The 27,500-nt window shown below is 65.4% G+C and overlaps 8 protein-coding genes across 8 annotated transcripts; 6 read left to right on the top strand and 2 right to left on the bottom strand.

Annotated features, from left to right (window-relative positions):
* Positions 1-5,611: 5,611 nt before the first annotated feature.
* EMIHUDRAFT_444481 (hypothetical protein) lies at positions 5,612-7,187 on the top strand. Its single transcript, XM_005773741.1, has 5 exons — positions 5,612-6,053; positions 6,132-6,217; positions 6,288-6,411; positions 6,559-6,656; positions 6,735-7,187. Exons 1-5 carry the CDS (start codon positions 5,622-5,624, stop codon positions 7,009-7,011), a joined length of 1,017 nt encoding a protein of 338 aa, XP_005773798.1. The 5' UTR covers positions 5,612-5,621; the 3' UTR covers positions 7,012-7,187.
* Positions 7,188-7,214: 27 nt separating this feature from the next.
* On the top strand, positions 7,215-9,515 carry EMIHUDRAFT_469811 (hypothetical protein). The gene is made up of 4 exons (XM_005773740.1): positions 7,215-8,426; positions 8,558-8,662; positions 8,827-8,867; positions 8,932-9,515. Exons 1-3 carry the CDS (start codon positions 7,350-7,352, stop codon positions 8,833-8,835), a joined length of 1,191 nt encoding a protein of 396 aa, XP_005773797.1. The 5' UTR covers positions 7,215-7,349; the 3' UTR covers positions 8,836-8,867; positions 8,932-9,515.
* Positions 9,516-9,952: 437 nt separating this feature from the next.
* On the bottom strand, positions 9,953-11,218 carry EMIHUDRAFT_444478 (hypothetical protein). Its single transcript, XM_005773739.1, has 2 exons — positions 10,383-11,218; positions 9,953-10,284 (listed from the first exon to the last, which is right to left on the bottom strand). Exons 1-2 carry the CDS (start codon positions 11,185-11,187, stop codon positions 10,172-10,174), a joined length of 918 nt encoding a protein of 305 aa, XP_005773796.1. The 5' UTR covers positions 11,188-11,218; the 3' UTR covers positions 9,953-10,171.
* A 1,472-nt stretch (positions 11,219-12,690) lies between these two features.
* Positions 12,691-12,915, bottom strand: EMIHUDRAFT_47823 (hypothetical protein; the record flags this gene model as incomplete). Its single annotated transcript, XM_005773738.1, has 1 exon — positions 12,691-12,915. A coding segment is annotated over one exon (225 nt), but the record flags the coding sequence as incomplete, so codon positions are not given.
* A 3,577-nt stretch (positions 12,916-16,492) lies between these two features.
* On the top strand, positions 16,493-16,721 carry EMIHUDRAFT_49566 (hypothetical protein; the record flags this gene model as incomplete). The annotated part of the gene is made up of 2 exons (XM_005773737.1): positions 16,493-16,615; positions 16,692-16,721. Coding segments are annotated over 2 exons (153 nt in total), but the record flags the coding sequence as incomplete, so codon positions are not given.
* Positions 16,722-19,256: 2,535 nt separating this feature from the next.
* On the top strand, positions 19,257-24,735 carry EMIHUDRAFT_469809 (hypothetical protein; the record flags this gene model as incomplete). The annotated part of the gene is made up of 7 exons (XM_005773736.1): positions 19,257-19,530; positions 19,611-19,672; positions 19,752-20,048; positions 21,033-21,851; positions 21,937-22,398; positions 23,304-23,533; positions 23,601-24,735. 7 exons carry the CDS (start codon positions 19,257-19,259, stop codon positions 24,733-24,735), a joined length of 3,279 nt encoding a protein of 1,092 aa, XP_005773793.1.
* A 129-nt stretch (positions 24,736-24,864) lies between these two features.
* Positions 24,865-25,803, top strand: EMIHUDRAFT_117206 (hypothetical protein; the record flags this gene model as incomplete). The annotated part of the gene is made up of 1 exon (XM_005773735.1): positions 24,865-25,803. The coding sequence occupies one exon, from the start codon at positions 24,865-24,867 to the stop codon at positions 25,801-25,803; it is 939 nt and encodes a 312-aa protein (XP_005773792.1).
* A 456-nt stretch (positions 25,804-26,259) lies between these two features.
* EMIHUDRAFT_74969 (hypothetical protein) lies at positions 26,260-27,462 on the top strand (the record flags this gene model as incomplete). Its single annotated transcript, XM_005773734.1, has 1 exon — positions 26,260-27,462. One exon carries the CDS (start codon positions 26,260-26,262, stop codon positions 27,460-27,462), a length of 1,203 nt encoding a protein of 400 aa, XP_005773791.1.
* Between the last annotated feature and the right edge of the window lie 38 nt (positions 27,463-27,500).

Raw genomic sequence — 27,500 nt, 5'->3', positions numbered from 1 at the left:
TTTCTTTTTCGTGTTTTTTCTTTATGTGTGTTCATCTTTTTTTCGCCCTCCCTCATCCCACCTCTCGCGACCAGCTTCGACTGAGAGTCGACATGAGGCCCGCGGGCTGCTCCGGCGCCCTCCTGTTTTCGATTCTCGCTTCCGCCGCTGCGCAGCAGACTGCGCCCGAGTGGGTCTCTCTCGCGCAGCGCGGCTCGAGCTTCCAGGCGGCTGGAAAATGGAGCGAGGCAATTGAGTCCTACGAGGCTGCGATCGCCACCGGCGCCGTGCCCGCTGCGCAGCAGCTCGCGGTGGCGACCAACCTCGGCCTCTCGCTGCAGGGCCTCGGGCGGCTCGACGAGGCGCTCGGCATGTTTGACCGCGTGCTGAAGGCTTACCCGGCCAACGCCGACGCGCACCACAACCGCGGCGTTGCTCTGCACAAGGCCGCGCGGCACGCCGAGGCGGCGGACGCGTTTGCCGCCGCCGTCAGGCTAAACCCGCGCGACTTCGAGTCGCACTTTGGGCGAGGCAACGCGCTCGCGATGGGCGGCGACCACGCCGGCGCCGCCGACGCCTTTGCCGCGGCGCTCGAGCTCAACCCGGCCGACGCGGACACCACCACCGGAAGACCTGAACCCACACTGGATTCGATACTCTGGAGGCATGGTACTAGGCGGACGCGGACGCGACGTACAACCGCGCCAACGCGCTCGCCTCCCTCGGGAGGAGCGAGGAGGCGGTTGCGGCCTACCAGGCGACCATCGCGCTCTCGCCGCGGCGGGCGGCGGCCCACTCCAACCTCGGCCTCGCGCTCGATGCGGCGAGCAGGCGCCGGGCCAGCGTCTCTTGCTCCTTGGGTCTCTTAGAGACCGACAGACCGCCACACCGACAGACACACCGACAGACACCGACAGACGACAGACCAAAAACCGACCGACGCGGCGGCGGCGGCGGAGCTCGAAGACGTGACGTGTCTTTGGCGTGTCCGGCAGGCACGGCGAGGCGGCGGCGGCCCTGCGAGCGGCCCTCGCCCTCGACCCGACCGACGCGGCGGGCGACGGGCGCGGAGACATGGCTGAGGTGCGGACATGTCCCGGACATGTCATGGGCGTCTCCCTGCAGGCCACGCACGCCGCCCTCGGCTTCTCCCTGCGCTCTGCCGGCGACACCGCCGCCGCCGCCGCCGCCTTTCGCGAGGCGCTGCAGCACAACCCGAAGCAAGCGAACGCGCTGGCGGGCCTCGCCTCGGCGCTCAAGGCCTCCGACCCCGCCGCCGCCGCGGAGGCCTTCGCCGCCGCCTCCACGGCGGACGAGGCGGCGGTCAGCTCCGCCCTCTAGGAGCCTTCCAGGACCTTCCAGGAGCCGTCTAGGAACCTTCTAGGCGGCGGTCAGCTCCGCGACTGCGCTGCGCGACTGGCTAGCGCAGCGCAAGTCGGCGGGCAGGGCGGCCGAGGTGGGCGGCGGAGGAGGCGGCGGCGGCGGCGGCGGCGGAGGCGGAGGCGGCGGCGGCGGCGGAGGCGGCGGCGGAGGCGGCGGCGGAGGCGGCGGCGGCGGCGGAGGCGGCGGCGGCGGAGACTCCGCCAAGCTCGGCGAGTCGAGGCTGGCGGGGGCGGGGGCGGGGGCGGGTGCGGAGGTGGGTGCGGAGGTGGGTGCGGAGGCGAGGTACCCGCCCATCTTCGAGGAGGCGCCGCGCTGCTCCGAGTCGACGCTCGAGGCTGTGCTGGCGGCGGGGCCAGAGGCGCCGTGCTCGTGTTCGGGGCGTTGGCACCTGCTCGGACCCTTCCCCGAGCTTTCCCGGAACCTTCCTCAGGCGCTGCTCACCGGCGGGCCTCTGCTGCTGCGGAACGCGACCGCCGGCTGGGCGGCGAACGCGTGGGACGACGCCGCCATCGCAGCCGCGGTGGGCGAGACGCTCGTCGAGATGATGGCGATGCCCAACCCCCCCCCCCCCCCTCTAGGAGCCTTCTAGGAGCCTTCCTAGGAGCCTTCTAGGAGCCTTCTAGGCGATGCCCACCACCACCCACCCCACCCTCGACGCCGCCGCCGACGCGCTCGTGGAGCCGGCGCGCTGCTCCGTGTACGTGGCCGACTTCCTCAAGCTGACTGGCGAGGCGGCGGAGGCGGGTTTGCCTCGATCGCGCCCTTGCGGGGCCCGTTTGGAGCCCGCCCTGGTGTCTGTAGGCGGCGGAGGCGGTCCCATTCGAGGCGTACCTCGCGCAGCTCAACCTGCTCCGCCTCCCGCCGCTGCTGCGCGGGGTCTGCCTCTCTACCGCGCTGCCGCCCTCGTCGCTCTCCATCGCCAACTTGTGGGTGGGCGGCGCGCTCATGAAGAACGGGCTCCACTTTGACCTGTACGACAACCTGCTCTACCAGGTGGAGATAGTAATGATGATAATAGTACTAATAATACTCTGACCTGTACGATATCCTACTCTACCAGCTCCGCGGCACGAAGCGCGCGCTGCTCTTCCCGCCCGCCGACGCGAAGCACCTCTACTACGGCGCCGCCACCATCCGGAGGCACGGCTTCGACCTCGCGGCCGGCGGCACTAGACGCGGAAGGCGTATTCTTGTACTCCGACTAGCGCTCGTGAGGACACGTCTTCCGCTGTATTCGCTGTATTCGTACCCTCGTGCTCACGCGGTGCTCTGAATACGCCGCACAAGGCCGCTCTTCCCGCCCCGAGGTTGGTGTGCTCACAGCGCGTAGGCCGGCGGCGTGACCAACGAGACCACTTTCGACAAGGTGCGGCACAACGTCGCCAAGCTATGGACGAATGCATGACTGTGTGAATGGAGTCCCTCATTCATTCAGGTGCGGCACAACGTCGCCAAGCTCAACGTCTTTGCGGACGACGTGGCGAGCACGCACCCCGCCGTCGCAAGGGCGTCGCCCTCCCTCTGCGAGGTGCGGAGGGGCGACGCACTCTTCCTGCCGCGCGGCTGGCACCACGCCGTCATTTCGACCTCCCGGGGCGCGAGGCGAAACCTCGCGGTCAACCTCTGGTACGCCGCGTCGGCGAGCGGCCAGGGGCAGGGGCTCTCGGCCCTCGCGGACATGTTCCAGCAGGAGGGGTGCGGCGCGGGCGCAGAGGGAGGCGCCGCGGGTGGCGGGGGGAAGGAGGAGCTCTGATCACACAGTGACTGCACTGGGGTCCTCCGTAGAAAGAAGGTAACGTGGACGCGCCTACGACACGAGCTACGACACGAATGACGAAATGGACACCTCTCTACTGTGAGATGGGGGTGAATGGGTCGTGTAAAAAGGATAGGAAACAGGTCCCCCCGCCCGTGCGATCTTTGTGCAGGGTTCTTTGTCGAGGTTCTTTGTCCTTGTCCTACGCCGGCTATACGCCACACGCGAAGAGGTAACCTACGCCTCGCGCCCCTTTTGTAGCGCTGTGCAGAGAGAGGGCCGCGGGGGGGGGGGGGGGGGCTTTTTCGAGGGAATGGGAAGACACCTCCTATACCAGCCAGTGTCCAGTAGTCCCCTCCTGGGTCCGTCATGGCTCATGCCAGGGTCCCACACCTGCCAGGTGCGTCCGACCTGTGGCGCTGTGGGACCTGCATCGAGGACCTGCAACCCGCGCCGGAGGCGCGAGGGTCTCGCCCCACCACCACCTTGCCCCACCACCGCTTGTGAGTTGTGTGTGTGTGGACGGATGTTTACCTTACCTTAGTCCGTATGTTTTATGATACAATTTGTATGTATCGAAGGTTCCAGTTCGGACAGGACACCACAGCGACAGTCAGACACCAGCGCGGTGTAGTGGACGCGGGCCACAGGAGAAGAGGAGATGACGGCACGCTGGAGCGAAAAACAGTCACAGACTGAACACAGAAACTCACAAGACACTCAGCGCTGGGCTGACACACTCCCGAGTGAGCGTCTGAGGGAGGGTGTAGAGGATGTAGAGTGATGAGTGTAGAGCGCTGTAGAGCTGTAGAGATGTAGAGCGCTCTGGAGCGCTGTAGAGCTGTAGAGCTCTACATCCGCCGCGTGACGAGGCGCCTGCGTTGTAGAGCGATGTAGAGGCGCTCTACAACGTGAAATCTCTACAACAAACTCTACATCATAAGCGGCGAACTGGCCGGCGCCTCGGCGCGTCAGCTCGGCTCGGCGTAGCGATAGTGGCCAGCGCAACTCGCCTCCCTCAACTCAACGGTCAGCCTGCTCCTCCCGCACGCGCTGGCGCGAGTCATGGCGCATGCAACGCGCAGCAATGCTCGCCTCTCGCCTCGTGCAAATGCGACCGTCCTCGCAGCCGACAGTCCACCGCCTGCTAAAGAAGAGCACAGCGACGAATGCGGCACCGGCGACGCATGGCAGGCTGGTCATGACGCAGTTATAGGGTGTTGTGTGCCGTCAGAGTGACTCTCTGTGTGTCAGGGATAGTCAGGGCCGTCCATCAGAGCTCCAGTAAGCTCGGAGACACCCCATTAGTGCGGCTCGACCTCTTTGAGTCACTGCCTTCCCGCGGTTTTGCTGTAGAGCCTCTACAACAGACTCTACAGCAAAATCGCGCTCTACATCGCTCTACAATCATCGGACTCACATCGTCACGCGCCGGATGTAGAGCTCTACAGCTCTACAGCTCCAGAGCGCTCTACATCTCTACAGCTCTACAGCGCTCTACACTCTACATCCTCTACACCCCTCCCTCAGGTGAGCGTACGGCACATGAACATGCACCTTGCCACCCGGCCAGATGTGAGATGAGGCTATAGCAGAAATTCCATTCGGAATGGTCTGTCGTGTGAACTAGACCAGCGCGCAGCGCCAAGGAGGCATTTCCTTCTCAATAATAAATAAACACATAAAACGGACACACCAAACGAGGGGTGGGAGAAGGACATCCCCACCTGCAAGAAGAGAATCTCACCTGCAAGAAGAGAATCTCACCTGCACGAGCAGCAAGCATCTTGTAAGGACGATCAGGGACACAGACAGGCAGGGGAACGGGAGCGGGGACAAGGATCAAGGTCTGTGAACCGAGCGCAGAATTCTTTTGTGATAGTGCTAGCACGCGCCAGTCCGCACCTGTGAGCTGTGTCGAGCCTGTCTGCTGGGAGAGACACTTTTGATAACATTCTTGTATTTCATTCCTTAAATGCGTGTTTCTTTTCTGTCGTTTGATTTCTTCTTTGGATTAAAGCGCGGGCGCGAGTCTTCGCCGTTGGGCTGGCTCCGCGGGCTCCGTGTGGTGCTCCGCCGCACAAATCCGTGGAATCCAAATCCGTGAAATTAAAGAAAGAAAGAAAGAAAACAGACAACCCAAGGGAGGGATGGGAGGACGGCACGCCGCCACCACACAGGGATTTTAAGGAGAGGAGTGTGATGCGCTAGCCGTCGCCCACCCTAGGGAGTCTGCCTCTTCCTATCTCTTTTCGCAGTCTCTCGCCGATTCTCGCTGCAACCTTCATGCCACCTCGCGGCCGTCCCACTCTCGTCGTTCTCTCCCTTGTCACTTCCTCCTCTGTCGCGTCATTCTCTTCTGCCTCGTCCTGCGCCGCCGCCGCCTGCCGTTCCCTTGTTCTCCGTGAAATTCCCAAATCCGTGGGCGCTGCTTTAATTCTTTTCCCGTGGGCCATTCCGAGCCAGACAGTCGAGCTCAGCTCGCTGTCCCAGTCGACTCAGGATGGACCTCTCGCAGATGGCCCAGCACCTCCCGCCGGGCATGAAGATGCCCTCGGAGGACCATATGAAGAAGGCGATGGAGGACGTGACTCACATGAGCGAGGCGCTCAAGCCGCTTCCAGAGGACCCGAACAGGACGATCCCGGTCAACGAAGTGCTGCTTGCGCTGGCGACCGCGCCGTGCATGTGCCGGATCATCCCTGCGGACGTGCCTTCCAAGATCAGCGAGCTGGAGGAGGCGATGCGTGCGGAGAAGGTTGACATGGACTGGGTGGACAAAGCGAGCGGCGCCGCGCGCAACCACGCCATCGCGATGCTGTGGCAGATCAACCGGCAGCGGGCGGCGCTGAAGGAGAAGGACGCGGATCTGGACGGGCCGACCGCGCAGCACGCCTCGGTCGCGGTGCAGCTGGCGACCAAACTGCTCGTGCAGGCGCCGGATGCTGCTGCCGCGCACTGCAACCCCCGCCTCGTGCTGCCGCTAAAGCTTCTCGGATGCTGTCTGCGATAGGCGCAGATGTACCTGCCGCAGTACCGGTGGGTGCACGCCATCCTCGCGGTCGCGCGCACCTCGGCGCTCATCGCGAACCAGCTCTGGCAGCACGACGCGCTCGCGGTGGATGTGGAGAGGAGCTCTTCCTGGAACCTTCCTGGAACCTTCCTGTAGGTCGCCCGACGAGCTCGAGGCGCAGGTGCTGATGGCGAAGATCCTCAAGGGGGAGGGCCTCCGCCGCCCAAAGCTGCGCCTCGAGGCGTTTTGCGAGCCGAAGGAGGTGATGGCGGGAGCGCAGGTTTGTCCCGGCCCCTCGCGCTCCGCTGCCCCTCCATCCGCCGCCTCTGCCGCCGCCCTGCCGCCTCCACCCGCTTTCCCCCTGCTTGCGGCGCTTGTACGCCCGCCGCCTGCCGCCGCTCACGCCGCTCCGCCCCGCGCGCCTCAGCTCCGTGTCAAGGTTGCGCTGCTGCGGCACCATGCTGGCATCGACGGCGACGAGCCGCCGCCGGCCAGCAGTCAAGACGGCATCTACGAGGCGTATTGGCAACGCCGACGTAGGCCGCGCCCGCCGCCTGCTCGGAGAGCCTTGTCCGGAGCCGTGCCGGAGCCGTCTCGCTGTAGGCTGTACGTCGAGGGGCTCAAGGACGAGCCAAAGACGCCGAACTCGCTGCTCTCGGCGCAGCCGATGGTCGTCAAAGACCTGAACGCGCAGACGGTCGAGCCGTCGCAGGAGTGCGGCTTCACGGCGCCGGACAAGGCGGGGACGTACCGCCTCGCGGTGCACGTGCTCTCGACGTCGGTGACCGGGGTGGACCTCGCCTTCGAGTGCAGCTTCGACGTCGTCGAGGACGACGTGCCCGCGCTCGACGGCGACGACGACCCGCCGCCCCTCCAGTAGGTTGGGACGGCTAGGGTAACTCAGGAGAGGGCAAAACCCCGTGAGCGGCGGAGCCGGCTTGTGCGGAGGACCCCCCTTTCTGCTTTCATCCCACCAAGGGACGGAACTTCGACGTACAACGAACGGGTCTGGGAGGAATCTTGCAGTGCGAGGTTAGGTTTGGTAGTGCGAGTACTACCAAAAAAGAAATCGCGCGCGTGGGAAGCCGCCGCCGTGCCCCGCTGCCTTGCTCGGCCACAGCCGACTGCCGCTGCCGCCAGAGGAATCTCAGACGATTCTCGCAAAGTGTCTGGAAGGCTGGCACGGCACGGACGTGGCAGTGAAGGTGTAGCGAGAGTATGTGTTTCCTCGCGGCTGCCGCGCTCGTCGCAGCGTCAGCACTCACAGCCGCGGCCGACGTGCGCTCTGTGCTCGTTCGCATCGGCGTGCGAGGTGCGGCCTTGAGACGGCTGGCCGAGCGCGCAGCCAAGGCACCAGGCGGCATGTCGGCATCGGCCGCGGCGCTTGAGCAGTCCATCTCCGAGCTTGACGCGGCGGGCCTTGCTCCCGACCGCCTCGCAAAGCTGCTGGCGAGGCAGCCGCGTGCGCTACCGCCGCTGCTGTCGCATTCGCCGGCCGCGCTGCTCGCCGCGCTGCGAGACACAAAGGGGCTCCCTCCCGCCGCGCAGCTGATCGCGGCGGAGCCGCTGCTGCTGACGCTCGACGACGTGAAGCTGCGCGCTGCGCTCGACTACCTCGAGCCCTTTGTGTGCGCCGCCAATCGGTCGGCGGCAGAGTTCGTGGCACGGCAGCCGCAGGCGCTGCTCTGGCGCGCCGAGGCCTCCTCCCCCGTGCTCGAGACGCTGCGCGAGATGGGGCTCGACCAGCGCGCGGTCGACAGAGTCTCTCGCTGGTCGCCGGCGCGGCAGCTCGCCTCGGGCGACGGCGCGCGCCGTTCGCTCTCTTGGCTCGGCCGGACTCTCGGCCTCGACGCCGCGGCGCTGGGGCGACTGGTTGCGTCCTTCCCTCCCGTGGTTGGTCTCGAGCCCGCGCGCCTCGCCGCCTCGCACGCCTTCCTCGCTTCCGAGGCGGGGGAGGCGGCCGCCGTAGCGGCGCTCGTCCGCTACCCGCAGCTGCTCAGCGTCTCGGTCGAGGCGAACCTGAGGCCGACGGCGGACTACCTCCGTTCGCTCGGCGTCGACGTCGGGCGCGTTGTCCGCTCGCACGCCATCACTCTCGACTTGTCGCTCGAGGCGAACCTCAAGCCGACGGTGTCCTTTCTGCAGCGGGAGGGCGTCGAGGAGCTTGGCCGCGTCCTCTCCTCGCAGCCGTCGCTGCTGTCCCTCTCGACGCAGTCCAGCCTGGCGCCAAAGTGCGACTTCCTGCGCTCGCTCGGCATGGCGCCCCTCGGACCGCTCCTAACGCAGTACCCCGCGGTGCTCACCCTCTCCCTCGAGGCCAACCTCCGTCCCACCGCCCTCGCCCTCGCCGAGGCGTGCCCCCCCCCCCCCACCCCCGAAGCCTCTGCAGCACCCCTCCCCTGAACCTTCTCGGACCCTCCTCACAGGCGGGCGTGCTGTCACCTCCCGACCCGACCCTCCGGCCACGCCACCTCGCCGCGTCGCTCGAGCGACGCATCAAGCCGCGGCTGGCGCTGTGCGCGGCGCTCGGCGTGACGCCCACTCTCGGCGCCCCTTGCTCGCCGCTCGCCGCACCTCGCCGCACCCATCCACTTCCCCCGCCCTCCTCGCACCCTCGCCCCGCCTCCCCTCCCCACTCCCCACTCCCCACTCCCCACTCCCCACTCCCCACTCCCCACTCCCCCCCCCCGCCCAGGCGCGGTGACCACCGCCTCCGATGTTCATTTCTGCAAGCAGGTCCGCCTCTCGCCACGAACGGACAAAGTAATGAACGACCTAACGAATTCATCAAGCTGCTCAGGTCGGCCTCCCGCCCGATGAGTGGGCGGCGTGGCGAGGCAGCAATCGCGTGCCCGCGCCCCTGTCCATCCCATGGCTGCCGCCCACGCTCGACCTCAACCAGCTCTTGTTCGAGAGCGGCGGCGCCGCCGCTTCGGGCGCCACGCCCGCCGCGGCTGGCGCCGCGCCCGCGGCTGGCGCCGCAGCCGCACCTCTCCGCGCCGCCGCCCCTGCGGTCGAAGGCGGCCGCCGGGCAGTGGCCACAGCGAGGTGGGCCAAGCCGCAGCGCTGCTCCGAGCCCCCCGCGCCGCCGCCCGCGCCGCCCGCGGCTCCTGCTGCGTCGCCGTTGACTCTGGTGCGGACGCCCGCGCCGGAGGAGAGGGTTGTGCTCGGTCTGATGGCTGCGGGCGGACGACGGAGGCGCAGCACGGCCGATAACGCCACCGCTGTCGGCGCAGATGTGCAGACCAGCAGACGTCAGAGGCGGAGTGGGAGTGGGACTGATCACGAGGGCCATTCAGATAACGGGTTCGTCTCGGGGCGAATAGTGTTTCCAGATGGGTGAGAGGCAGAGGATGGGGACAGACGAATAAAATAATAAATAAAACAGATCGCGTTTGGAGAGAGGGATGGACACGAGACTCGAGAGACAGAAGAGAGTAGAGAGACTCGAGATTTTTACTGCACACGTACTGGTACACACACACACACATACGTCTCGGGCGCACACGCGGCACGGGCCACGCCCACGGCAGAGCCAGAGGCGAAAGCGGAGGTTTGCAACATAGAGCCTGCGTCTCGAGCGGGTACTTTGCCACAGTCATGGCCGCCACAGTGCACAGAGCTCAGAGGCAGCTCTCCGAAAAGTGTTAAAAAGGTACAAGGAGGCACACACACGTTGCGCGAGTTCAAGTACATCATCATCAAGAGGCCGTCTCTACCTCTAGGCACTAGGGTCGGGTACGACACTCGGGATGTGTGGCAGCCCAGCTGGCTGCCACCACGCCCTCGAGACCACGCTCCACGCGCGGGTAACGGACGATATTTGTAGCCGCGGGCATGAGAGACTGTCACTGTGTCACAGAGCTCTCCACAAAGAGGTATATAGGAGGCACAAGTACACAGAGGTCTAGGGTACAGCTCAGACCTCCCTCTCCCGATTTGTCTGTACACGGCGGAGGCACACCCCCTCTCTCCTCTCGCTCCTATGGACTTACGGCTCTTGCCGCGATATAGCGCTGTTCGCTGCACCGAACGCTTGCTCACGCCGATGTGCGCATCGGCATCTTTCCTCCGGGCGCCGGCCCATCCTCGATCACGAGGGTGCCTCCAAAGCCGAGGTTAGTGCTTGGCGGCGGCTCAGTGGCCGCACGGCCTGCAGAGGTTGGAGGTTGAGGGGTGAGGATGAGGGTGAGGGGTGACGGGTGAGGATGGGGGCGGGGTGGGGTTGAGGCTGAGGCTGAGAGCTGAGACCTGCGAAGCACCACCACCCCTGCCGTGCGTAGTAGCACAGGATACAGAGGAGCACGGGCGTGAGGACCGCCCACACCAAGATGACGATGGACCACGCGAGCGAGATCGGGCCGAAGAAGCCGCTGTCTCCGTCATCCGCCGCCCCCTGACCCAGGACTCCGTTGGAGGGCGTGGCGGGCGATGGCGGCGCCGGGAGATAGGCCGACTCCCCCGGCCCCGCTGGCGGACGCGGCGGGAGGGACGGCGACGGAGGCGACGGCGGAGCCCACGTGCAATCGACCCGCGTGTACGTCGCGACGACTCCGAGCGGGGCCAAGAGGCAAGTGTTCACATCGCTGTCGGTGCCGCAGCTGCCATCGCCGTAGCAGAGCTCTCCCGCCGCGGTCACGTTGCTGCACGTATCGCGCCACGTCCAGGCCTCGGAGATGTAGCAGCGGCTGGTGAGCATGAGGCAGTAGCCACACTCGGTCCCCGCGTCGCATCTCTCACACGTGGGCAGCGGCGGGGCGGATGGAGGGGCAAGCGGAGGCGGGTAGCTTGGAGGTGTCGGAGGCGCAGAAGGAGAAGGAGACGGCGCACAGCAGTAGTTGAAGCACTCGGTGCCGTCGTCAATCCAGCAGGAATAAAACCGCTCTGTCCAATCGCACGAGCACTCGAACGCCGCCATCGCTGCCAGATCAATGCCAGACCCGATGTCGCCGAGGAGATCAGCATCGCCGAGGAGATCAGCAGGCATGGCGCGAGAGGGCAGCACCGCGAGAGACGCGAGGAATAGGACGAGGCTTCGGCAGGACTCGACCAGCATGTGGCTAAGTAGGACTCCTAGCCGCTCACAAGGCCGATGGAGCGTGCCGCGATGATTCGCTTCTTTTTCTTTTTCGAAACTCCCGCCCGAAGCTGCCTGCACACCAGCTAGCTAGCTCACGAACCAAACCCTAGCTATAACGAACCAAACCCTCAGCGATAACTTGTACGATTGTCTCTGAGCCGACAGAATGTGCTCTCTGAGTCGGACCGGCATGGTTGCATGGCCATGGGCAAGTAAGTGCGTCACACAGAGCACCTCCGTCCCCGTCGGGAGAGAGACTGCCATCCTACCGCGCTACCACTCCTCTCCTCTCGCCTTCGCGTTCGCCTTGGCCTTGGCCATCGCCTCGTTGATGAGCTGCGACAGCTCACTCGCGAGCTCACGTGTGGCCTCGCCGCTGTCCAGCTGCTTGTCCGGGTGCCACTGCACCTGCAGGTCGCGGAGCAGCTTCTTGCGCTTCGGCCCAGACAATCGGATCGAACGCGTGAGCGCGTCTTTCGTCGTCTGTCTCGCCAGCGCGATCGCATCCCTCTTCGCCTGCGCCTCCGCCTCTATCCTCGCCGCCTCCGCCGCGGCCGCCTCCTCCGCCGCGATCCTCGCCTCCGCCGCCAAGCGCTCAGCCTCCGCCCTCGCCGCCGCCGCCGCAGCCAGACGCAGCTCCTCGGCTTTCGCCTCCGCCTCTGCCGCCAAGCGCTCCTGCGCCGCCAAGCGCTCCTCCGCCTTCGCTGCCTCGTCCGCCGCCTCCTCCGCCGCGCGCGCCTCCACCGCCGCGCGCGCCTCCTCCTGCGCGCGGGCCGCCGCCGCCGCGTCCTCTCTCCGCGCCGCCACGCCCTCTCTCCGCGCCGCCTCTTCCCTCGTCTCTACCGCCGCGGCCGCACCATCCCCGCCCGCCCGAGCGCCGCTCGCCCGAGGCCCGTCCTCCAACTCCTCGTCCTCAAAGCCAGCCACCTAGCAGTAGTAGGCAACCTTAACTCCAGGATCTGACCCCTATCCACGCCCAAGCGACTAGCGACAGGGGACGTGGCTTGAATCTTTCAGGGACTAGGGACGGGAGCTCACGCTCACTGAGACAGTGAAGAGCGCAGAGACAGAGGGGGGGGAGCGGAAGGACGCCGCCTGCCCAAACAGCGCGTTCAGGGTCGAGCCGTCCAGGCCGGGAGCGCCGCCGGTCGGAACCACCACGCCGCTCAACTCCTCCTCCTCCTCAAGCTCCTCCTCGGGCGCCGCGAAGAGCTTGCCGACGTTGGCGGCGGCGGCCGCCTCCTCGCGCTCCCTCGCCGCCTCTCCGCTCGCCTCCTTTTTCGCGGCGCGCTCCTCGAGCCGGGCGAGGTAGACGGGATTGCGGCCGACGCCGTACATCGGGCACTCCTCGCACCCTTTGCCGGGGCAGTTGTTGCAGCACGCCAGCGAGCCGGCCATGTTGAAGGCCTTGGCCTTGGTGGGCGGGATGGCATTCATCGAGACGGACCACGTCGCGGGGATGCCGATCGAGGCCGGGTTTATGACCTGGCCCTCACGCTCCGACTCGAGGATCTGCAAGTCCTCCAGGTCGACGTACGTGATGCAGTTCACCGGGCATGTATCAATCGCCTCCTGGATCACGTCGGGCTCGTCGCCGCCCTGGTTGAAGACCCGGGCCCTGCCGGCCTGCTCGTCCATGTAAAAGGTGCCCCGAGCGACGTCGGCGCAGAAGGTGCAGCCGATGCACGCAATCTCGTCCACGTAGGCGAATCGCAGCATGAGCGGCTCGCCGTCCTCGTTTAGGTCAAGCTGCTTGTGGGAGGGGATGAGCTTGCTTTTCTCGACGATCGCCTCATCCTCCTCATACAGAGCATCCATCATGCTCTCCGGCGAGAGACCGGACGCGTCGCCGCCGCCACCCTCGCCGCCACCCTCGCCGCCGCCGCCGCCGCCAAAGAGCGCCGCCATCAGCCTCGCGTCAGATTCCGCGTCGGCCTGCTGCTTGGACACTGCTATCATGACAGCAGCTCTGCTGCTGCTGCTGCTGCTGCTGCTGCTCGCGGCTAGCCTCGGACCGCCAGGCCATGCCAAATACGCTGCATGGCCACCGAGCGGAGGCAGTAGCAGCAGCATGCTGGCGTGCGTCGCGTGCGAGGTTGGGTCGTGCCGTCGACGAGCAGACAGGCCATTTGCGATGATGCAGCCGCGATGCCGCTTTTGTTTTTTTCAAAGAGAAACCTGGCGTGGAATTTGCCCGAGCTAACATCCACCCCGGGCTCTTTGATAAATATTCAGGGTAAAAACAATCTACGCAGAGCGATTTTTTGGCGGCAGGCTCTTCGCAGTTTATCTTGTGATCACGCTCGAGCCTGTGAATAGGCCCCGGAGGCCTCAACCCCCAACTAAAGGGTTGAGGGGGGGGTCTCAACCGTCAACCAGATGGTTGAGGGGGGGCCTCAACCCTCAACCCCTCAACCACCCCTCTGGGTAGAAAACAAAGAAAAAATTGCTGCAGCTTGTGAGCAGACCAGACGCGCCGCAGGTGCTTACCCAGCGGGGGCGTGAGTGAGTGGCGCCTTGTGAGTGGCGCCTTGTGGGACTCGCTGTCGAATGTCCCAAGCCGAGCTTGCGGATTGGACGATATTGCGAGGCGTCGTGCGAGCTGTGTCTCGAGACATCGAGAGAAATTCAGAGTGTACGTCGACGCTCGCCTGAGTCTATGTACTATGAGACATCGGAGGCGAGAGGGTCGAGATTTAGCTGCTGTACCTCTATCCGTCGTCTACACCGAACGCCAGCGTTTTCTTTGCACTTGGCGGCGTATGAGCTCACTAGCTAACAGCGCACAGATTCTTTTTTGCAGGCACCGCGCAATCGGGCAGAGAAAAAATACACATCGGTGGGGAGGGGTCAGGCTGCCCGTCGAGACCTCGAGAGCTCTCCGACACCACAGGCAACGACATACACGCAACGACACTGTGTGAGCTCTGTGTCTCGATTTGCGAACAACATACCTAAAAAACCGGCCACGACATTCTTTTCCTCCCAACCTCGGGCAGCCAAGCATGGTCAGGCTCTCCCTCTTCCCTTACCCGGCGAGTCCCGCTGCGGTGCAGGATCTGGAGCCAGCGCTGGTTGAGGCTGGCTGCAAGGACACAATCCACACATACGTCGCTGAGGCCATCGTAAACGGCATCGAGCCGTCGTGGCACAAACTCTGCAACGAGCTGCAGAAGCACGTCTCAGTGGGCGCGATCGCAGCGGCCTACGATGCTCTCACGGCGTACTTTGCGTACAGCGTCGACCTCTTCGACACGCATGCCGCCCTCCAACGAGCGCTGCCGGCGCTGCTGAGCGCCTGGCGAAATGCGATGGAAGGCGCGCGGGACCCCACCGAGATTATGCTGGCTCAGATCATCCATGTCATCGGCGGCCGAGCGAGCGCGGACACCCACCTCCCTGCCGACTGCCGACTGCGCGACGGACTCGTCCTTCTCGACGGATTCGATCGAGCCGAGCTAAACGGCCGGATCGCGCGGGTCATCGGCGACTACAGCGAGGGCCGCGTCACGGTTCGCCTGCAGAGCGAGGCGTCCGCGCCGCAATACGGCGTGGACGACACGTCCACCAAGGACATGCGCGCGCGGATCTTCAAGCTGCGGCCCTACCTCCCTCCGGATGCTGCTGCTGCTGCAGCTCCCCGCTGCGCCGCGCGGATTGGCGAGCCGTCGACGCACGGCGGGACGGCGGATGCGAACCGCGCGCTGGGCGACGCACACTCCACCGCCGGCGTCGGCAACGGCGATGCTGCCGAGGGTGCGGCGGACCCGGAGGAGCGTGTTTCACAACTCAATCTTCGACTGCCTCCGCGGCAGCTTGCGGCGGACTTGTATCGGGAGGCGTTCGGGGAAAGCCTCCCCGATGGGCTCATGGAAGGAACCCAAAGGTGGATGGTGGCCAGGATGGCGCTGGCCGAGGCGCAGATAGCGGCAGCGGGGGAGGAGGAGGACGCGGAGTACCCAACGCGTCTTGCGGCGGTCAACGCGCTGGTGGCGGCCCTAATGGCACGGGGCCGTGCGAAAGACGGGCCCGATCCGCAGGCAGTAGCGAATGCAATCGCCGCCGTTCATAGATGCCGCGGCATCGAGCCGGGGCGTATCGCAACGTTGTATGATGCCGCGGAGAGTCTGATCTCGAAAGTGAAGGCTTCCTTCAACAGCGACGAGATGTGCGATACATACCTCTCGATGTCGGGCATGCCACTTTCGGAGATGCTGCAGGGCGTCATGTTGCCACTTCCGGCACTCGTGCAGGATGCCGCACCGGGCGCCTCACCATCATCAGTGGCAGGCTCGGCCGCGCCCGCCGCGCCCGCCGCGCCCGCCGCGCCCGCCGCGCCCGCCGCGCCCGCCGCGCCCGCCGCACCCGCGCCGGCGGCACGCGCTGATGTCCCGAAGATCACCCTCAAGCTGGTCACAGAGGCGGGCAACGAAATCTTCTACAAGGCACCACTCACCCCTCACCACCCCCTCGCCCCTCGCCACCCCCCTCGCCCCTCGCCGCTCGCCGTCCCTCGCCCCTCGCACCCTTTCGCGCGCTCCTTCCCCTCCCGCACCACCGCCGCGCCCCTCCCGTCCGCCGCGCCTCGGCTGCACTGTTCTCCGACTGAGCCAACCGCTCTGCGCCTCCGCAGTGCAAAAGGACGACGCCGCTGTCCAAGGTGTTCAGCGCCTTTTGCGCGCGCCATTGCCAGCCCATGGACGACGTCCGCTTCCTCTTCAACGGCACGCCGCTCCAGCGCGACCAGACGCCAGAGGAGGCGAGCCGCCCGCCGCCGCAGTCTCAGTGCCTGCGCAGTCTCAGTGCCTGCGCTCCCCTGTACCCTGGCGCCCCTGTGCTGGCGCCGCTACGCCCCTGCGCCGCGCCGCCTCTCCTCGACGGCCCGCCCCTCCCGTCACAGGCGGACTTGGCGGATGGCGACGTGATCAACACGAAGGTAGATCTCTCGATCAACCTCAAGGTGATCGAGCGCAGGCGCTACCTCCCTCCGGATGCTGCAGCGGGGTGGCAGCGCATTGGCGAGCCGTCGACGCACGGCGGGACGGCGGATGCGAACCGCGCGCTGGGCGACGCACACTCCACCACCGGCGTCGGCAACGGGGAGGGGGCGTGGGAGGACGGCGCAGAAGTCTTCTTCAAGGCGCGTGCGCCGCCTCGCCCCCCCGCATGCTCCCAGTGCCGCCGCCCCTCTCTCCCTCTGCTGCCGCGGCGGCACCTGCCTCTGCGGCGGCTGCACCGTCTCTTTGGCCCGAGCCGATGCCCGCGCCTCGCTCGGCAGTGCAAGAAGACGACGCCGCTGTCTAAGCTCATGCGCGCCTTCTGCGAGCGCCAAGGCAAGGCCGAGGACGAGGTCCGCTTCGTCTTCGATGGCGAGCGCCTCCGCAGCGACCAAACGCCGGCCGAGGTGCGGCGCCCCGCCCTTGGCCTCTTTCCGCCTGCGGCGCTGGACCACACGCGATGACCCGCCGGACCCTATTCAGGTGGACATGGAGGATGGCGACGTGATCGATTTCTACCATGGCGAGGGCGTGGTCGGCGGGCATGCGTACCCCGAACGAAGGTCAGCGATGGCGGCTCCGGCTCTGTAGGCGCAGAGGAGGAGGAGCCGCCGACTGAGCCGCCGACGGCTGCCGGTTCCTCGCCTCCACGGTCGCCAGAGCATCCGCCGACGGAGCCGGCCCGGCCTCGCACAGTTGAGGAGGCGTTGCTGGACGCGGGTGACGCGCCGGCGAGCGCGCCGCTCTCCCGCCGCGAGGAGAGGCGCCGCCGCGCGTTGGCCAAGCTGAGCGCGCGCACCAAGGAGAAGGAGCGGTGCGCCGAGGCGGAGGAGGCGCTGCGTGCAGCGGCGGAGGACATTGCAGAGGCGCGCAGACACCACCGACCGGCACCGTCGGCACCGGTCGGCTAGTGCACACACAACTCCTCCCCCATTCATCCGTGCCGCGCGCAGGCGGAGCGGAGGCAGAGGCTCGCCGCGGAGCTGATTGACTCGGAGGAGGCCAGCAAGGCGCCGGCGCCCGCGCCCGCCAAGAAGGCTAACAAGAAGAAGAGGAACGGGTTTGGGAAGCCGAAGCGGAAGGGCGCCGCCGCCGCGGAGGCGTCGGAGCCGGCGCCACCGCCCTCGCGGGCAGACAGTCGAGAGAATGCGGAGGTTGTGGACGAGTCGTCGTCAGAGGAGGAGGAGTCAGCGGAGGAGGCGTCTCGGACGCTCACCCTCTCCGAGCTCGTCGCACAGCAGCGGGCGGCGGCGGCCGAGCGCGCACGTGACGAGAAGCGGGAGAGGCTCGAGAGGCAGGCGCGCGCCGAGGCGGCGGCAGCGGCGCGGCTCGTGAGGGAACGGGAGGCCCAGGCGACGGAGGAGAGAAGGCAGCGGGCGCTTATCGCGCAAGCGGAGGCCGAGGTGGCGGCGGGCGCCCAAGCGCGAGCGCGGGCGACGGCGGCGGCCGACGGCCAGGTCCAAGCGGTGGCGACAGCGGGTGCGGCGGCGGGTGCGGCGGGTGCGGCGGGTGCGGCGGGTGCGGGGAGCGCGGGTTCGGTGCGGGTGGCGCAGCCGAGCCGGAGAGTGGCGACCGCGGTGGTGTTGGCGACGGAGGAGGCGGCGAGGGCGGCGGCGGCGGCGGAGGCGGAGGCGGCGGCGGCGGCGGAGGCGGACGAGGCGGTGGCGGCAGCCAAGGGGCGAGCGGCGGGGAGGGCGGCGAGGGCCGCGGTGGCGGCGGCGGTGGTGGCTGGCGCGGCGAGGAGGAGGGCGGTGGAGTCGCGCCGGGTGGCGGAGGTGAGGAGGGCGGCGAAGGAGGCGGCGGTGAAGGAGAGGGAGGCGGCGGCGCGGGAGGCGGCGGAGGGGGGCGGGTCTTTCCTTCGGATCGCCTCCCCCCTCCCTGAGCGCAATAGCGCTCTGACGCCGGTGGCGCCAGCGGCACCGGCGACCACGCCCCTCCCCCTGCGGCTCAAGCGCATCTGCGAGGCGATCGGGTCGGAGCCCGGCCCCAACCTTTTCGCCACCGCGCGCGATTCGGCCGCTACAATAGGCCTAGTTCTCGTGGGGACAGGCTTGCTCGACCAGGTGTCGCAGCTGGAGGAGTGCCTGGAGCTGGGTGCGCGTGGAGAGTAGCAAGTGGGTCGCCAGCCCCGTATAGTTCGGCTCGTTCTCTTGAGCCGTAGAGTAATTAAAGGGTGTGGATGCTGGGTTGACGTGCGATCACCCCCCATGGGTGCCCTTTCTAGTCATTCTAGTGAATGAATTGACTCGTCCCAGTGGATAAATCGGGGGACGCGACCCACTTCGCCACAGACCCGGTCCCGCGCCTCGCCGCTATGCGCTATGCGCTAAGTTTGCGGCACGCCCCGCACCGTCCGCTGTGCCGCGTTTTCTGTCCGGAGTGAAAAGTCCAACGCGCTCGTCGGTGGCGGCTTCCCCCAACCTGCGCCGCGCTCGGCGAACCTCGACAGCGCCTTCGGTGGCATGCAGCTCTTTGCGCCTGAACCCTGAAGCCTGGAGAGCAGCTCCTCTGCTGCCTGAGCCCTGGTCTGACAGCCTGACAGCAAACCCCGGACAGCGCCTGACAGTGACCGACAGCCTGACAGCGCTGACAGCACTTTCTCCGACAGTCTGACAGCACGTCTCTGACAGCCTGACAGCAGAGCCTGACATCAGAGGCGTCCCGTCGCTGTCAGGCCCTAACGTGACAGCCTGACAGCTGCCCGACAGCCCGACAGCACACAGCGGCCTGACAGCAGCGCTGACAGCCCGACAGCCCGACCAGCCCGACAGCAGCACAGACCGTCTCAGGCCGTGCAGCCTCTTTCTTGTGTCCCATGAGGGTATAGCAAAACTATTACATGCAAAGACATGTGTATGTGGTCCGCGCCTTCGATTCTGTGGAGTCCGCGCCAACCTCTGTGCACAGACCGGCTTCTTCAAGCAGCCGTGCTTGCACTTTCCTCTGGCTGACACCTATGTCCAGGGTGGCGCGTTGCTGGAGGAGCCGGGAGAGAAGGAGGATGATCCAAACGGCACACCCGATGCTGAGCCGGCCGAGCTGACCGCCATGGGCGCACAGGATGCTGCAGATGCCGAGGCCGTGCTGAACCAGCTGATGCGGACGGGGGCCAACGTGGCTCCTCCAACCGGCGGCGAGGAGGGCAGCAGCGCAGAGTTTTTTGAGGAGATCCGTAAGCTGCTGGCAGATTTCAACGTCTCCATCCAGGAGGAGTCAAAGGATGGCAAGCTCCGCTTCCACGTCAAGCGGCTCATCAAGTCCCATCAGCAGCGAGGCGAGGATGTGGATGAGGAGCTCGACTTCTACATGGATGATGATGACGGTGACCACGCCCTTGCCGCCTGTCACACACACACATAAGACGTGCATTCTCATCTCTCCCTCTTCTCTTTCTCTCCGCAGTTGCGGTGCTCTTCACCATGGAGGACAGCTCCAAGGTCTTTGCCATTGGCAACATCGAGCAGGTGGCCCGTGGCCGTCGCCGACGGCACGGTAGACGCGCGCCGCGCCACTGGCAGCTCGAGCGCAGAGTACCTGCGCCAGCTCTCGATGAGTCAGCGCAGCAACGGGGTCTTCATCAACGACCCCAAGGGCCTCTTTATCCTCCGGTGGTACCGTGAGGTGAAGGGTGACGGGACCCCCCCAGACGGCCCGCGCTACAAGAACAGAGCGTGCAAGTACTACAAGCTGACGAGCGACAACGATGGGGAGGCCTTCCGCTGGACCAGCAACTACCAGATCATCAGCAAGGTGTACCTGAAGAAGCACTCCCCCCTGCCTCTCTGCTATTCTCTCAGTGCGGCAGACAAGAAGATGGTGACGTCCACCATGAAGAAGATGGTGGGACCGGAGGCAGAGTAGAGACTAGAGTATGTATGTGTAGCAGAGTCCTGCTGGTCTCCTCTTGATAATGTCATAAGTGTGGCTGGTGTGTGTCAGAGCCTGACAGCACCCCGACAGCACCACCTGACAGCACCTGACAGCAACAGCCCAACGTCTGACAGCAGCAGCAGCCTGACAGCTCTGACAGCTCCGACAGCGTCTGACAGCAACACCCGACAGCTCCGACAGCACCCGACAGCTACAGATCCCCTCTGATGTCAGACACGCACCCGACAGCACCCGACAGCACTGACAGCACCCGACAGCTGGTCTGACAGAGGCACCTGACAGTGCCTGACAGCTGCCCGACAGCCCGACAGATCACCTGACAGCACCTGACAGCCTGACAGCCAGGGCTCAGTCTGCTGCTCACACACTCTGCACAGTTGACACAGCCTACTGTGCGGCTGCTACAGCTGTGACAGCGATGGGCTCGCCCTCACTGGCCCTCAGTCACTTGTGCTGCGGCTTGTGTGAGCGACACTGCTCGGCGACTGCCGGCACACTGTGAGACCATGGGTGTGAGGTCAAACCACGCTACCAGCGCTTGGTCACATCGGCCCCGAGGTCAGATCCTTCTACTCTGTTGATGACAAGACTTGTCTACTGGCTGGAGCCGAGCAGGAGGGCCCAGCGCACAACCCCTGGTCAACTCAGGGTCCACACCCCGTAGTCTCTCGTCGCGTTCGTTGTTTCGTCCTCTCTCAATTTGCCGGTGACGAGCGCGATGACCGATGTGCGATGTTCATTGTCTGGTTATCGGTTTGGCCGTGGACGGCAAATCGTGGAGGGGCGAGTCACGCTCGGGCGGACAACATCGATGCCGTCGCCGGTACCCGGTACCCTTATCGAGGACCCCGCCCGGTCAGGCAGTCAGAGAACCGGACTGGTCCGGGCGGGGGTGCCTCCTCACTGATGAGCCAGGCTCGCCGCCTCTCGCAGCGGCGTGCCGTGTCTGTCGGCATCCACGACTTGCCGCACGAGGTCATGCTCCACATCTGTGAGACGCTGACGCCGCGCGAGACCTGCACCATGATGCTCGGTCTCGGGAAGCGCAGCGTGATCTTTCGATGCGTTTCCGAGGTGGCAATCCTGCGTGGCTCCGCGCTTGGAAAGCAGATCGAGAAACGCGAGGGCCTGAAATGCACAGAGGATGCCCTCAAGTACATCCTAGGACGGCCGGTCGAAAGCAAGGATCACAAGTCCGTCTGCACGGAGAATGCGTGCGCCTGGCTGGCCTTGCCTGCGCCAATGTGCTCGGCTCTCCTCGTCGCGCCGGCCGATTATCAGATCGACGCCCTTCGCGGCGCGGCCTTTCTCGGTCTGCTGCCGCTGGCGCAGCTCCACGCCCGCGCCACCGAGCACGGCGCTTGCGTCATCAAGCGCGAGCACTCCGAGACCGAGAAGCAGGCGTGCAAAGAGGCGGCCGCCTTCTGCCGCAAGGCGCTCCCACAGTCCGACGAGTCGCAGGCCCTCCGACAAGCCAGCGTCAGCATGGTCACCGACGCCGAGCGGCGCTTCACCAACGTCTACCTACAGCTCTTCCAAGACCACGAGCTGCGCCGCCACAATGCTGAGTCGGCCAGCTCTGCCAACACGGCCCTGTTCCGCTTCATCGACCAGCACCTCGCCACCGCCACCGGCGTGCGTCTCGGCCCCGTCGAGAATATGCACAACTCGGCGCTGGTTGGGCTGCTTGCGGGCGGGTTGCTCGGCAACTCGGCCAAAGAGGACGACGAGAAGCAAGACTTCCTCTCCAAGGTACACGGATCGAAACCCGGGCGCCCCCCCGCTGTTTGAAGTCTCACCATCCCTGCTTCACCACTCTCGTCGTGTCTATGGGCAGGTCATGAGCCGTTGCGAGAAGCCGCTCTCGCTCCAACGCTCCCAGCGCGAGCGCCGCTTCTGCGACCTCTGCCTCCAGCCCATCGAGGGCATGTATGCGGGCTGCCGGAGCTGCGGCTTCGATTGCTGCCCGCGTTGCGTCGACCCGGCGTCGCAGCCGACGCACGTCTGCGTGCCGCTGGACGTGGCGACGCGCATGCACCTCTTCGTCGAGCTCTGCCAGACCGCCGATGGCCTCGAGGACGCCCGCCCCAGCGCGATCGCCGCGCAAGAGCAGCTGAGCGCGGCGCAGATCGACTATCAGGCCTTCCTCGCGAAGCGCGCCGAGCACGACGCGACGCTGCTGCGCCTCGCCAAGGGCGGCCATCTGCACGAGCTCAAGATATGGCTCGACGCGTGCTACGGTGGTGCGGCCGCGATGGGGCCGCGCATGGTGCCCGAGCCGCCCTGCCTCGCCAGCCACGTGCGCGACCTCTTTGGCGTGGCTTCTTTGCCTTCATCGACTGCGTCTTCAGCTGGACCGTCGCGCTTGTCACGCAGCTGACTGACGCTGGCAGCACACAACGAGGAGCAACCCACGGTCGAACGGAAGTGAGAACGGTGCTACGTCGCATGGAGCTGGAGCGAGGGTTCCTCGGCGTGTTGTGTTTGGTGGTACCTTAGGGGGCGGGGTGGGAGAACGCCTGTCTGTTTCGCCTGGACTCTCTGTGAGTTGTGGGACGGGCGTCATCATGTGTGTGTCCCTGTTTGGCTCGGGTTCTGAGGACGAGAGAATTTGTGATCTGTGTGGTCTGTAGATACACACACACAGGAAGTGCTCGAGGGAGGTAGGCGACCGTGGGTGGCGACGCCAGTTCGTGTCGTCAGCAAATGGCGCCGCGCTCGTTCTCAAGCCGGCGCGAAGCCGTTCTAGGGGTCCTTTTTTTCTCGCTCATTTAAGTCGCGGTGAGTACTCTCTCTCTCTCTCTCTCTCTCTCTCTCTCTCTCTCTCTCTCTCTCTCGGTGTGGTGTGCGCGATGTATTGTACACCGAGAGAGAGAGAGAACACACCCCTCTCCCTTTTCTCCAATTAAGCTAAAACCACGTTCCACGTACACCGGGGGGGGAGGGGGAGAGAGCGCGGAGACGGAGAGAGAGAGAGAGAGAGAGAGAGAGAGAGAGAGAGAGAGAGAGAGAGAGAGAGAGAGAGAGAGAGAGAGAGAGAGAGAGAGAGAGAGAGAGAGAGAGAGAGAGAGTACTCACCGACAAATGAGCGAAAAAGGACCGCTAACTTCGCCGGCTTACGAGCGCGGCGCCATTTGCTGACGTACACGAACTGGCGTCGCCACCCACGGTTGCCTACCTCCCTCGAGCATTTCCGAGACAAAGGCGTGCTGGCACGACATGCGTAGCGAGACTCGCGCGGAGAAGGACCAGCGCATGCGTTGGTGGCGCGAGTCCACCTTTGGGCTCTTTGTCCACTTTGGCCTCTTTGCCATCCCGGCAGGATACCACAAGGGGCGCAGAGTCGGCCGTGGGACGAGTGAGTGGATCATGCACAGTGCCCGCATCCCAGACCGCGAGTACGCAAAGTACGCCGAGCAGTTCAACCCAGTCGGGTGTGCGCCCGCATGGCAGCCTCACGCTCACCCTCACCAGTTCACCCACACCGCCCGTTCCTCGCAGCTTCAACGCGTCAGAGTGGGTCGCAACGGCCAAGGCCGCGGGCGTTCGCTACTTGGTGATCACGACGAAGCACCATGACGGGTTTTGCCTCTGGGACAGCCAATACACATCCTACGACGTGATCGATGCCACACCCTTCCGGCGTGACATTGTGAAGGAGCTCAAGGACGCGCTGAGGGGCTCTGGCATCGCACTCGGCCTGTACTACTCCATCATGGACTGGCACCATCCGGACGCTGTTCTGCGCAAGTATAACCATCTCAACACGCCTCCCGCGCGCGCCAACTGGTCTCGATACCGAGAGGAGTACATGAAGCCGCAACTGCAGGAGCTCACTGCAAAGTTTGACCCGGCGCTTTTCTGGTTCGACGGCGACTGGATCGAGGCGTGGTCTGAGGAGCAGGGTGTCGAGCTTTACAACTTCCTCCGCCGCCTCAAGCCGTCACTCCTCGTCAATAACCGACTCAGCAAAGCGCGGAAGGGCCACCAAGGCATGAACAGGTACAAGCACGCGGCGGGCGACTTTGGAACGCCAGAGCAGGAGATTCTGAAGGAAGTCGAAGGCTACGACTGGGAGAGCTGTATGACAATAAATGACAACTGGGGCTTCACCAAGGATGACTCCAACTGGAAGACCACGTCCGAGCTGCTCCGTAACCTGGTCGACGTCGCGTCCAAGGGCGGCAACTACCTGCTCAACGTGGGCCCTGCGGCTGATGGCGTGATCCCCGCGGAATCTGTGAGCCGGCTCCGTGACATCGGCAGGTGGCTGCTGGTGAATGGTGAGGCAATCTATGGGGTGAAGCGCGCGCAGCATGCGCACGGCGAGGGCAAGATGGTTCGATTCACGACGCCGGCACGAGAGAGGAGCGTCGTGTACGCCGTCGCCCTACAAAAGCTGTCGCCACTTCGCATTTCGAATATTCGCGTGGACAAGAGCGGAGGCGGCGAGGTTCGGATGCTCGGGCACGGAGATGCCCACGTACTGTATGAGAGCACCGATCAGGGTATCTCGATCGCGTGGCCGCCAGGGACCGCAGAGGCGGGCGAGCACGGCTGGGTGTTTAGGATACATGGCACCTTCGCGAAGCGGCGCGACGCAAACGAGGACGGTCTACCCTCCAACGCGGGATGAAGGTGCCTTCCGTTTATCGCAGAAATAAATGCCTCTATGAGGGCTCGTTTACAACCTCTCGAACTTGCCACGTTCCCAAGGACGCACGACGCAAGGAAGTCAGCCGATCACAACAAACGCAAGCGAACCATGGGTGCCTGCAGCTCCAAGTCGACCAGCAACATCGCCGACCCAGTGATGCAGCCGGAGCAGATCAGCGCTCCCGCCGACACCGCCGCCGTCGTCGCCACGCCCGACGTCGCGCCCGCCGAGACGCCCGCCGCCGACGCGGCGGCTGCACCCTCGACCGTGACGCCCGAGGCGGAGGAGCCCGCTGCAGAGGAGCCCAAGGAAGAGGCCGCGGCCGAGGACAGCGCAGCCGAGGAGGCGCCTGCCGAGGCGGCCGACGAGGTGCCTCCGCCGACCGAGCCGGTCAAGTCGTCCTCCATCTTGGGCCAGGTGGTCGACTACCTCTCGGGCCGCAAGTCTGAGCCTGCTGTCGAGGAGACCGAGGCGGTCGAGACGGCGGAGGCCGACGCGCCGGCGGCGGAGGCGGAGCAGCCGGTCGCACGCGCGCTGACTGGGGCGGTCGATGCGGTCGCCCAGCGCGACGACGCCGAGCAAGAGGAGGCTCGCGTCGAGTGGCGGGCATACGCCCTGGCGGCGGGAGAGGCGGGCCTCGCCCGCGAGATGAGCGTCACGCCAGAGGAGCTTGCTGAGGTCGAGGCACGGCTCGCCTACAGCCACGCGGCCGCGGCGGCCGAGGCTGCCGAGGCTGCCGAGGTCGCGGCTCCGGAGCCTGCGGCCGAGGCTGCGCCTGAGGCTGCTCCAGGGGCTGCTCCAGAGGCGGCGCCCGAGGCGGCGGTCGAGGCGGCGCCCGCGGTCGCTCCCGAGGAGGAGGAGGGGCCACCGACGCTGATCCAGAAGCTGTCCAAGGCCTTCTCGAGCCTCCTGCCCGCCGCGCCAAAGTGCATGCCCTCCCGCCCCGCGCTTGACGAGGAGCCGGCCGACAGCGACACGCCGGCACCTGCCGAGCCAGCTGCAGCGCAGTGGGGCACCAAGCGCATCAGCCAGCAGCACTGGAAGTAGCTAGAACCGCGCCATTGCGCGGCGCGCGGACTCGAGTGCGGACAGCGGTTTCTTTTATTATTGATTTGCAAATTTCACGATCTCTCACTTTGATATCCTTTGCTCCAGCTTCGTTGGTCCTGTGGGTGCGGGGACTCTCTTCACGAGACGAAGAAAGAAAGAAAGAAAACAGACACGCCAAACGAGGGATGGGACGAGGACAGGGTCCCCACCTGCACGAGCAGGATTTTGGAAGGACGATCAGGGGGACAGGTGGGGCTCTCCTGCTCCTGACAAGGGACACGACAGGCTCGCAGCGCGGTGCACGGTGGACTCCCACATCCACTGGCGGTCTCATCTCAGTCTAGTGACCTGCCTCCAGCTGTGAGACGACTTCTGTTTATTTATTTGCTTTCATTTCTTTTTTTGAAAGGCCTAAAAGCGACCCAGCTGAAGCAAGCCGCCGGCCGAGAGGTGATGCCGAAGCAGCTCGACTGGCAGGACACAAACCTGGCCAACTTTGGCTCAGAGATCGAGAGGAAGTGCAAGGCGGCCGCAGCCGACGGTGAGCCGCAATGGATCGACGTTGGGAAAAGCGCGGGAATACAAGTCTGGCGCATGGAGCAGTTCAAGGTTGTGCCGTGGCCCAAGTACAAGTACGGTCGCTTTCACCGCGGTGACTCGTATATTGTGCTGCGCACATACCTCAAGGACCCAGCCTCGATGAAGCTTGACCATGACGTGCACTTTTGGATCGGCAGCGAATCGACCCAAGACGAATACGGTACGGCGGCCTACAAGACGGTGGAGCTTGACGACAAGCTGAGCGGCCGCGCAGTGCAGTATCGCGAGGTCGAGGGCGGCGAGAGCGATCGTTTCGCGAGGCTGTTCCCACAGGGACTGCGTTACTTGGCCGGAGGCACCGCTTCCGGCTTCAAGCACGTCGACGATGCTGCAGAGCGCGAGCCCGTGCTGCTGCGGATCAAGGGCTTGGCTGGCAACGTCGCCATGCGACAGGTTAAGCTCAGCAGAACGGTGATGAACTCCGGGGACTGCTACGTGATGGACACGCCGCAGTGCATCTACCAATGGAACGGCAAGGAGTCCAGCGCCCACGAGAGAGCCAAGGCTTCTGAGCTCTGCCGGCTGCTCCAGCAGGACAAGCACCGAGACACAAAGGTGCTCGATGAGGGCACGCCCGAGGGTGATGGCACGAGCCCTGAGTGCTCCAATCACGGCTTTTGGCGGCACCTGCCTGGCGAGCGGCGATTTTTGGGCCTCAGAGTGAGCCGAATCTCCATCCAGGACGAGTCCGCCGGCGGGAGCGACGGCGACGTCAAGGCATTCGAGCCGCTTCTGCTCAAGGTGACGGCCGACGGAGACACGCCACACTTTCGCGTCGTGTGGAGGGGCAAGGCACCGCCCTCCTCGCGCCTTGACAGCTCGCGCGTGATGCTGCTCGACGACGGCTTCCAGTGCTTTTGCTGGATCGGCAAGGACGCGCCAAGGGAAGCCCGCACGACGGCCTTTATGCTCGCCCAGCTGTACCTCAAGAAGTGGAAGCGACCGTCGGTGCTGCCAGTCACGCTCTTGAAGGAGGGCCAGGAGAAGAAGGCCTTCTCCGCTCTGTTGGGACCCGCCGAGCCGGCCGCCGAGGGCTGCGGTTGTGTCATCTCCTAAGCAGAGCCTACGTGGTACGACTCGCAGATATATGGACA

Source organism: Emiliania huxleyi, assembly GCF_000372725.1.
Source record: "Emiliania huxleyi CCMP1516 unplaced genomic scaffold EMIHUscaffold_328, whole genome shotgun sequence".
Lineage (NCBI taxonomy): Eukaryota > Haptophyta > Isochrysidales > Noelaerhabdaceae > Emiliania > Emiliania huxleyi.
The sequence above is the reverse complement of the archived record's forward strand: the minus strand, read 5'-3'. Positions and strand labels throughout refer to the sequence as shown.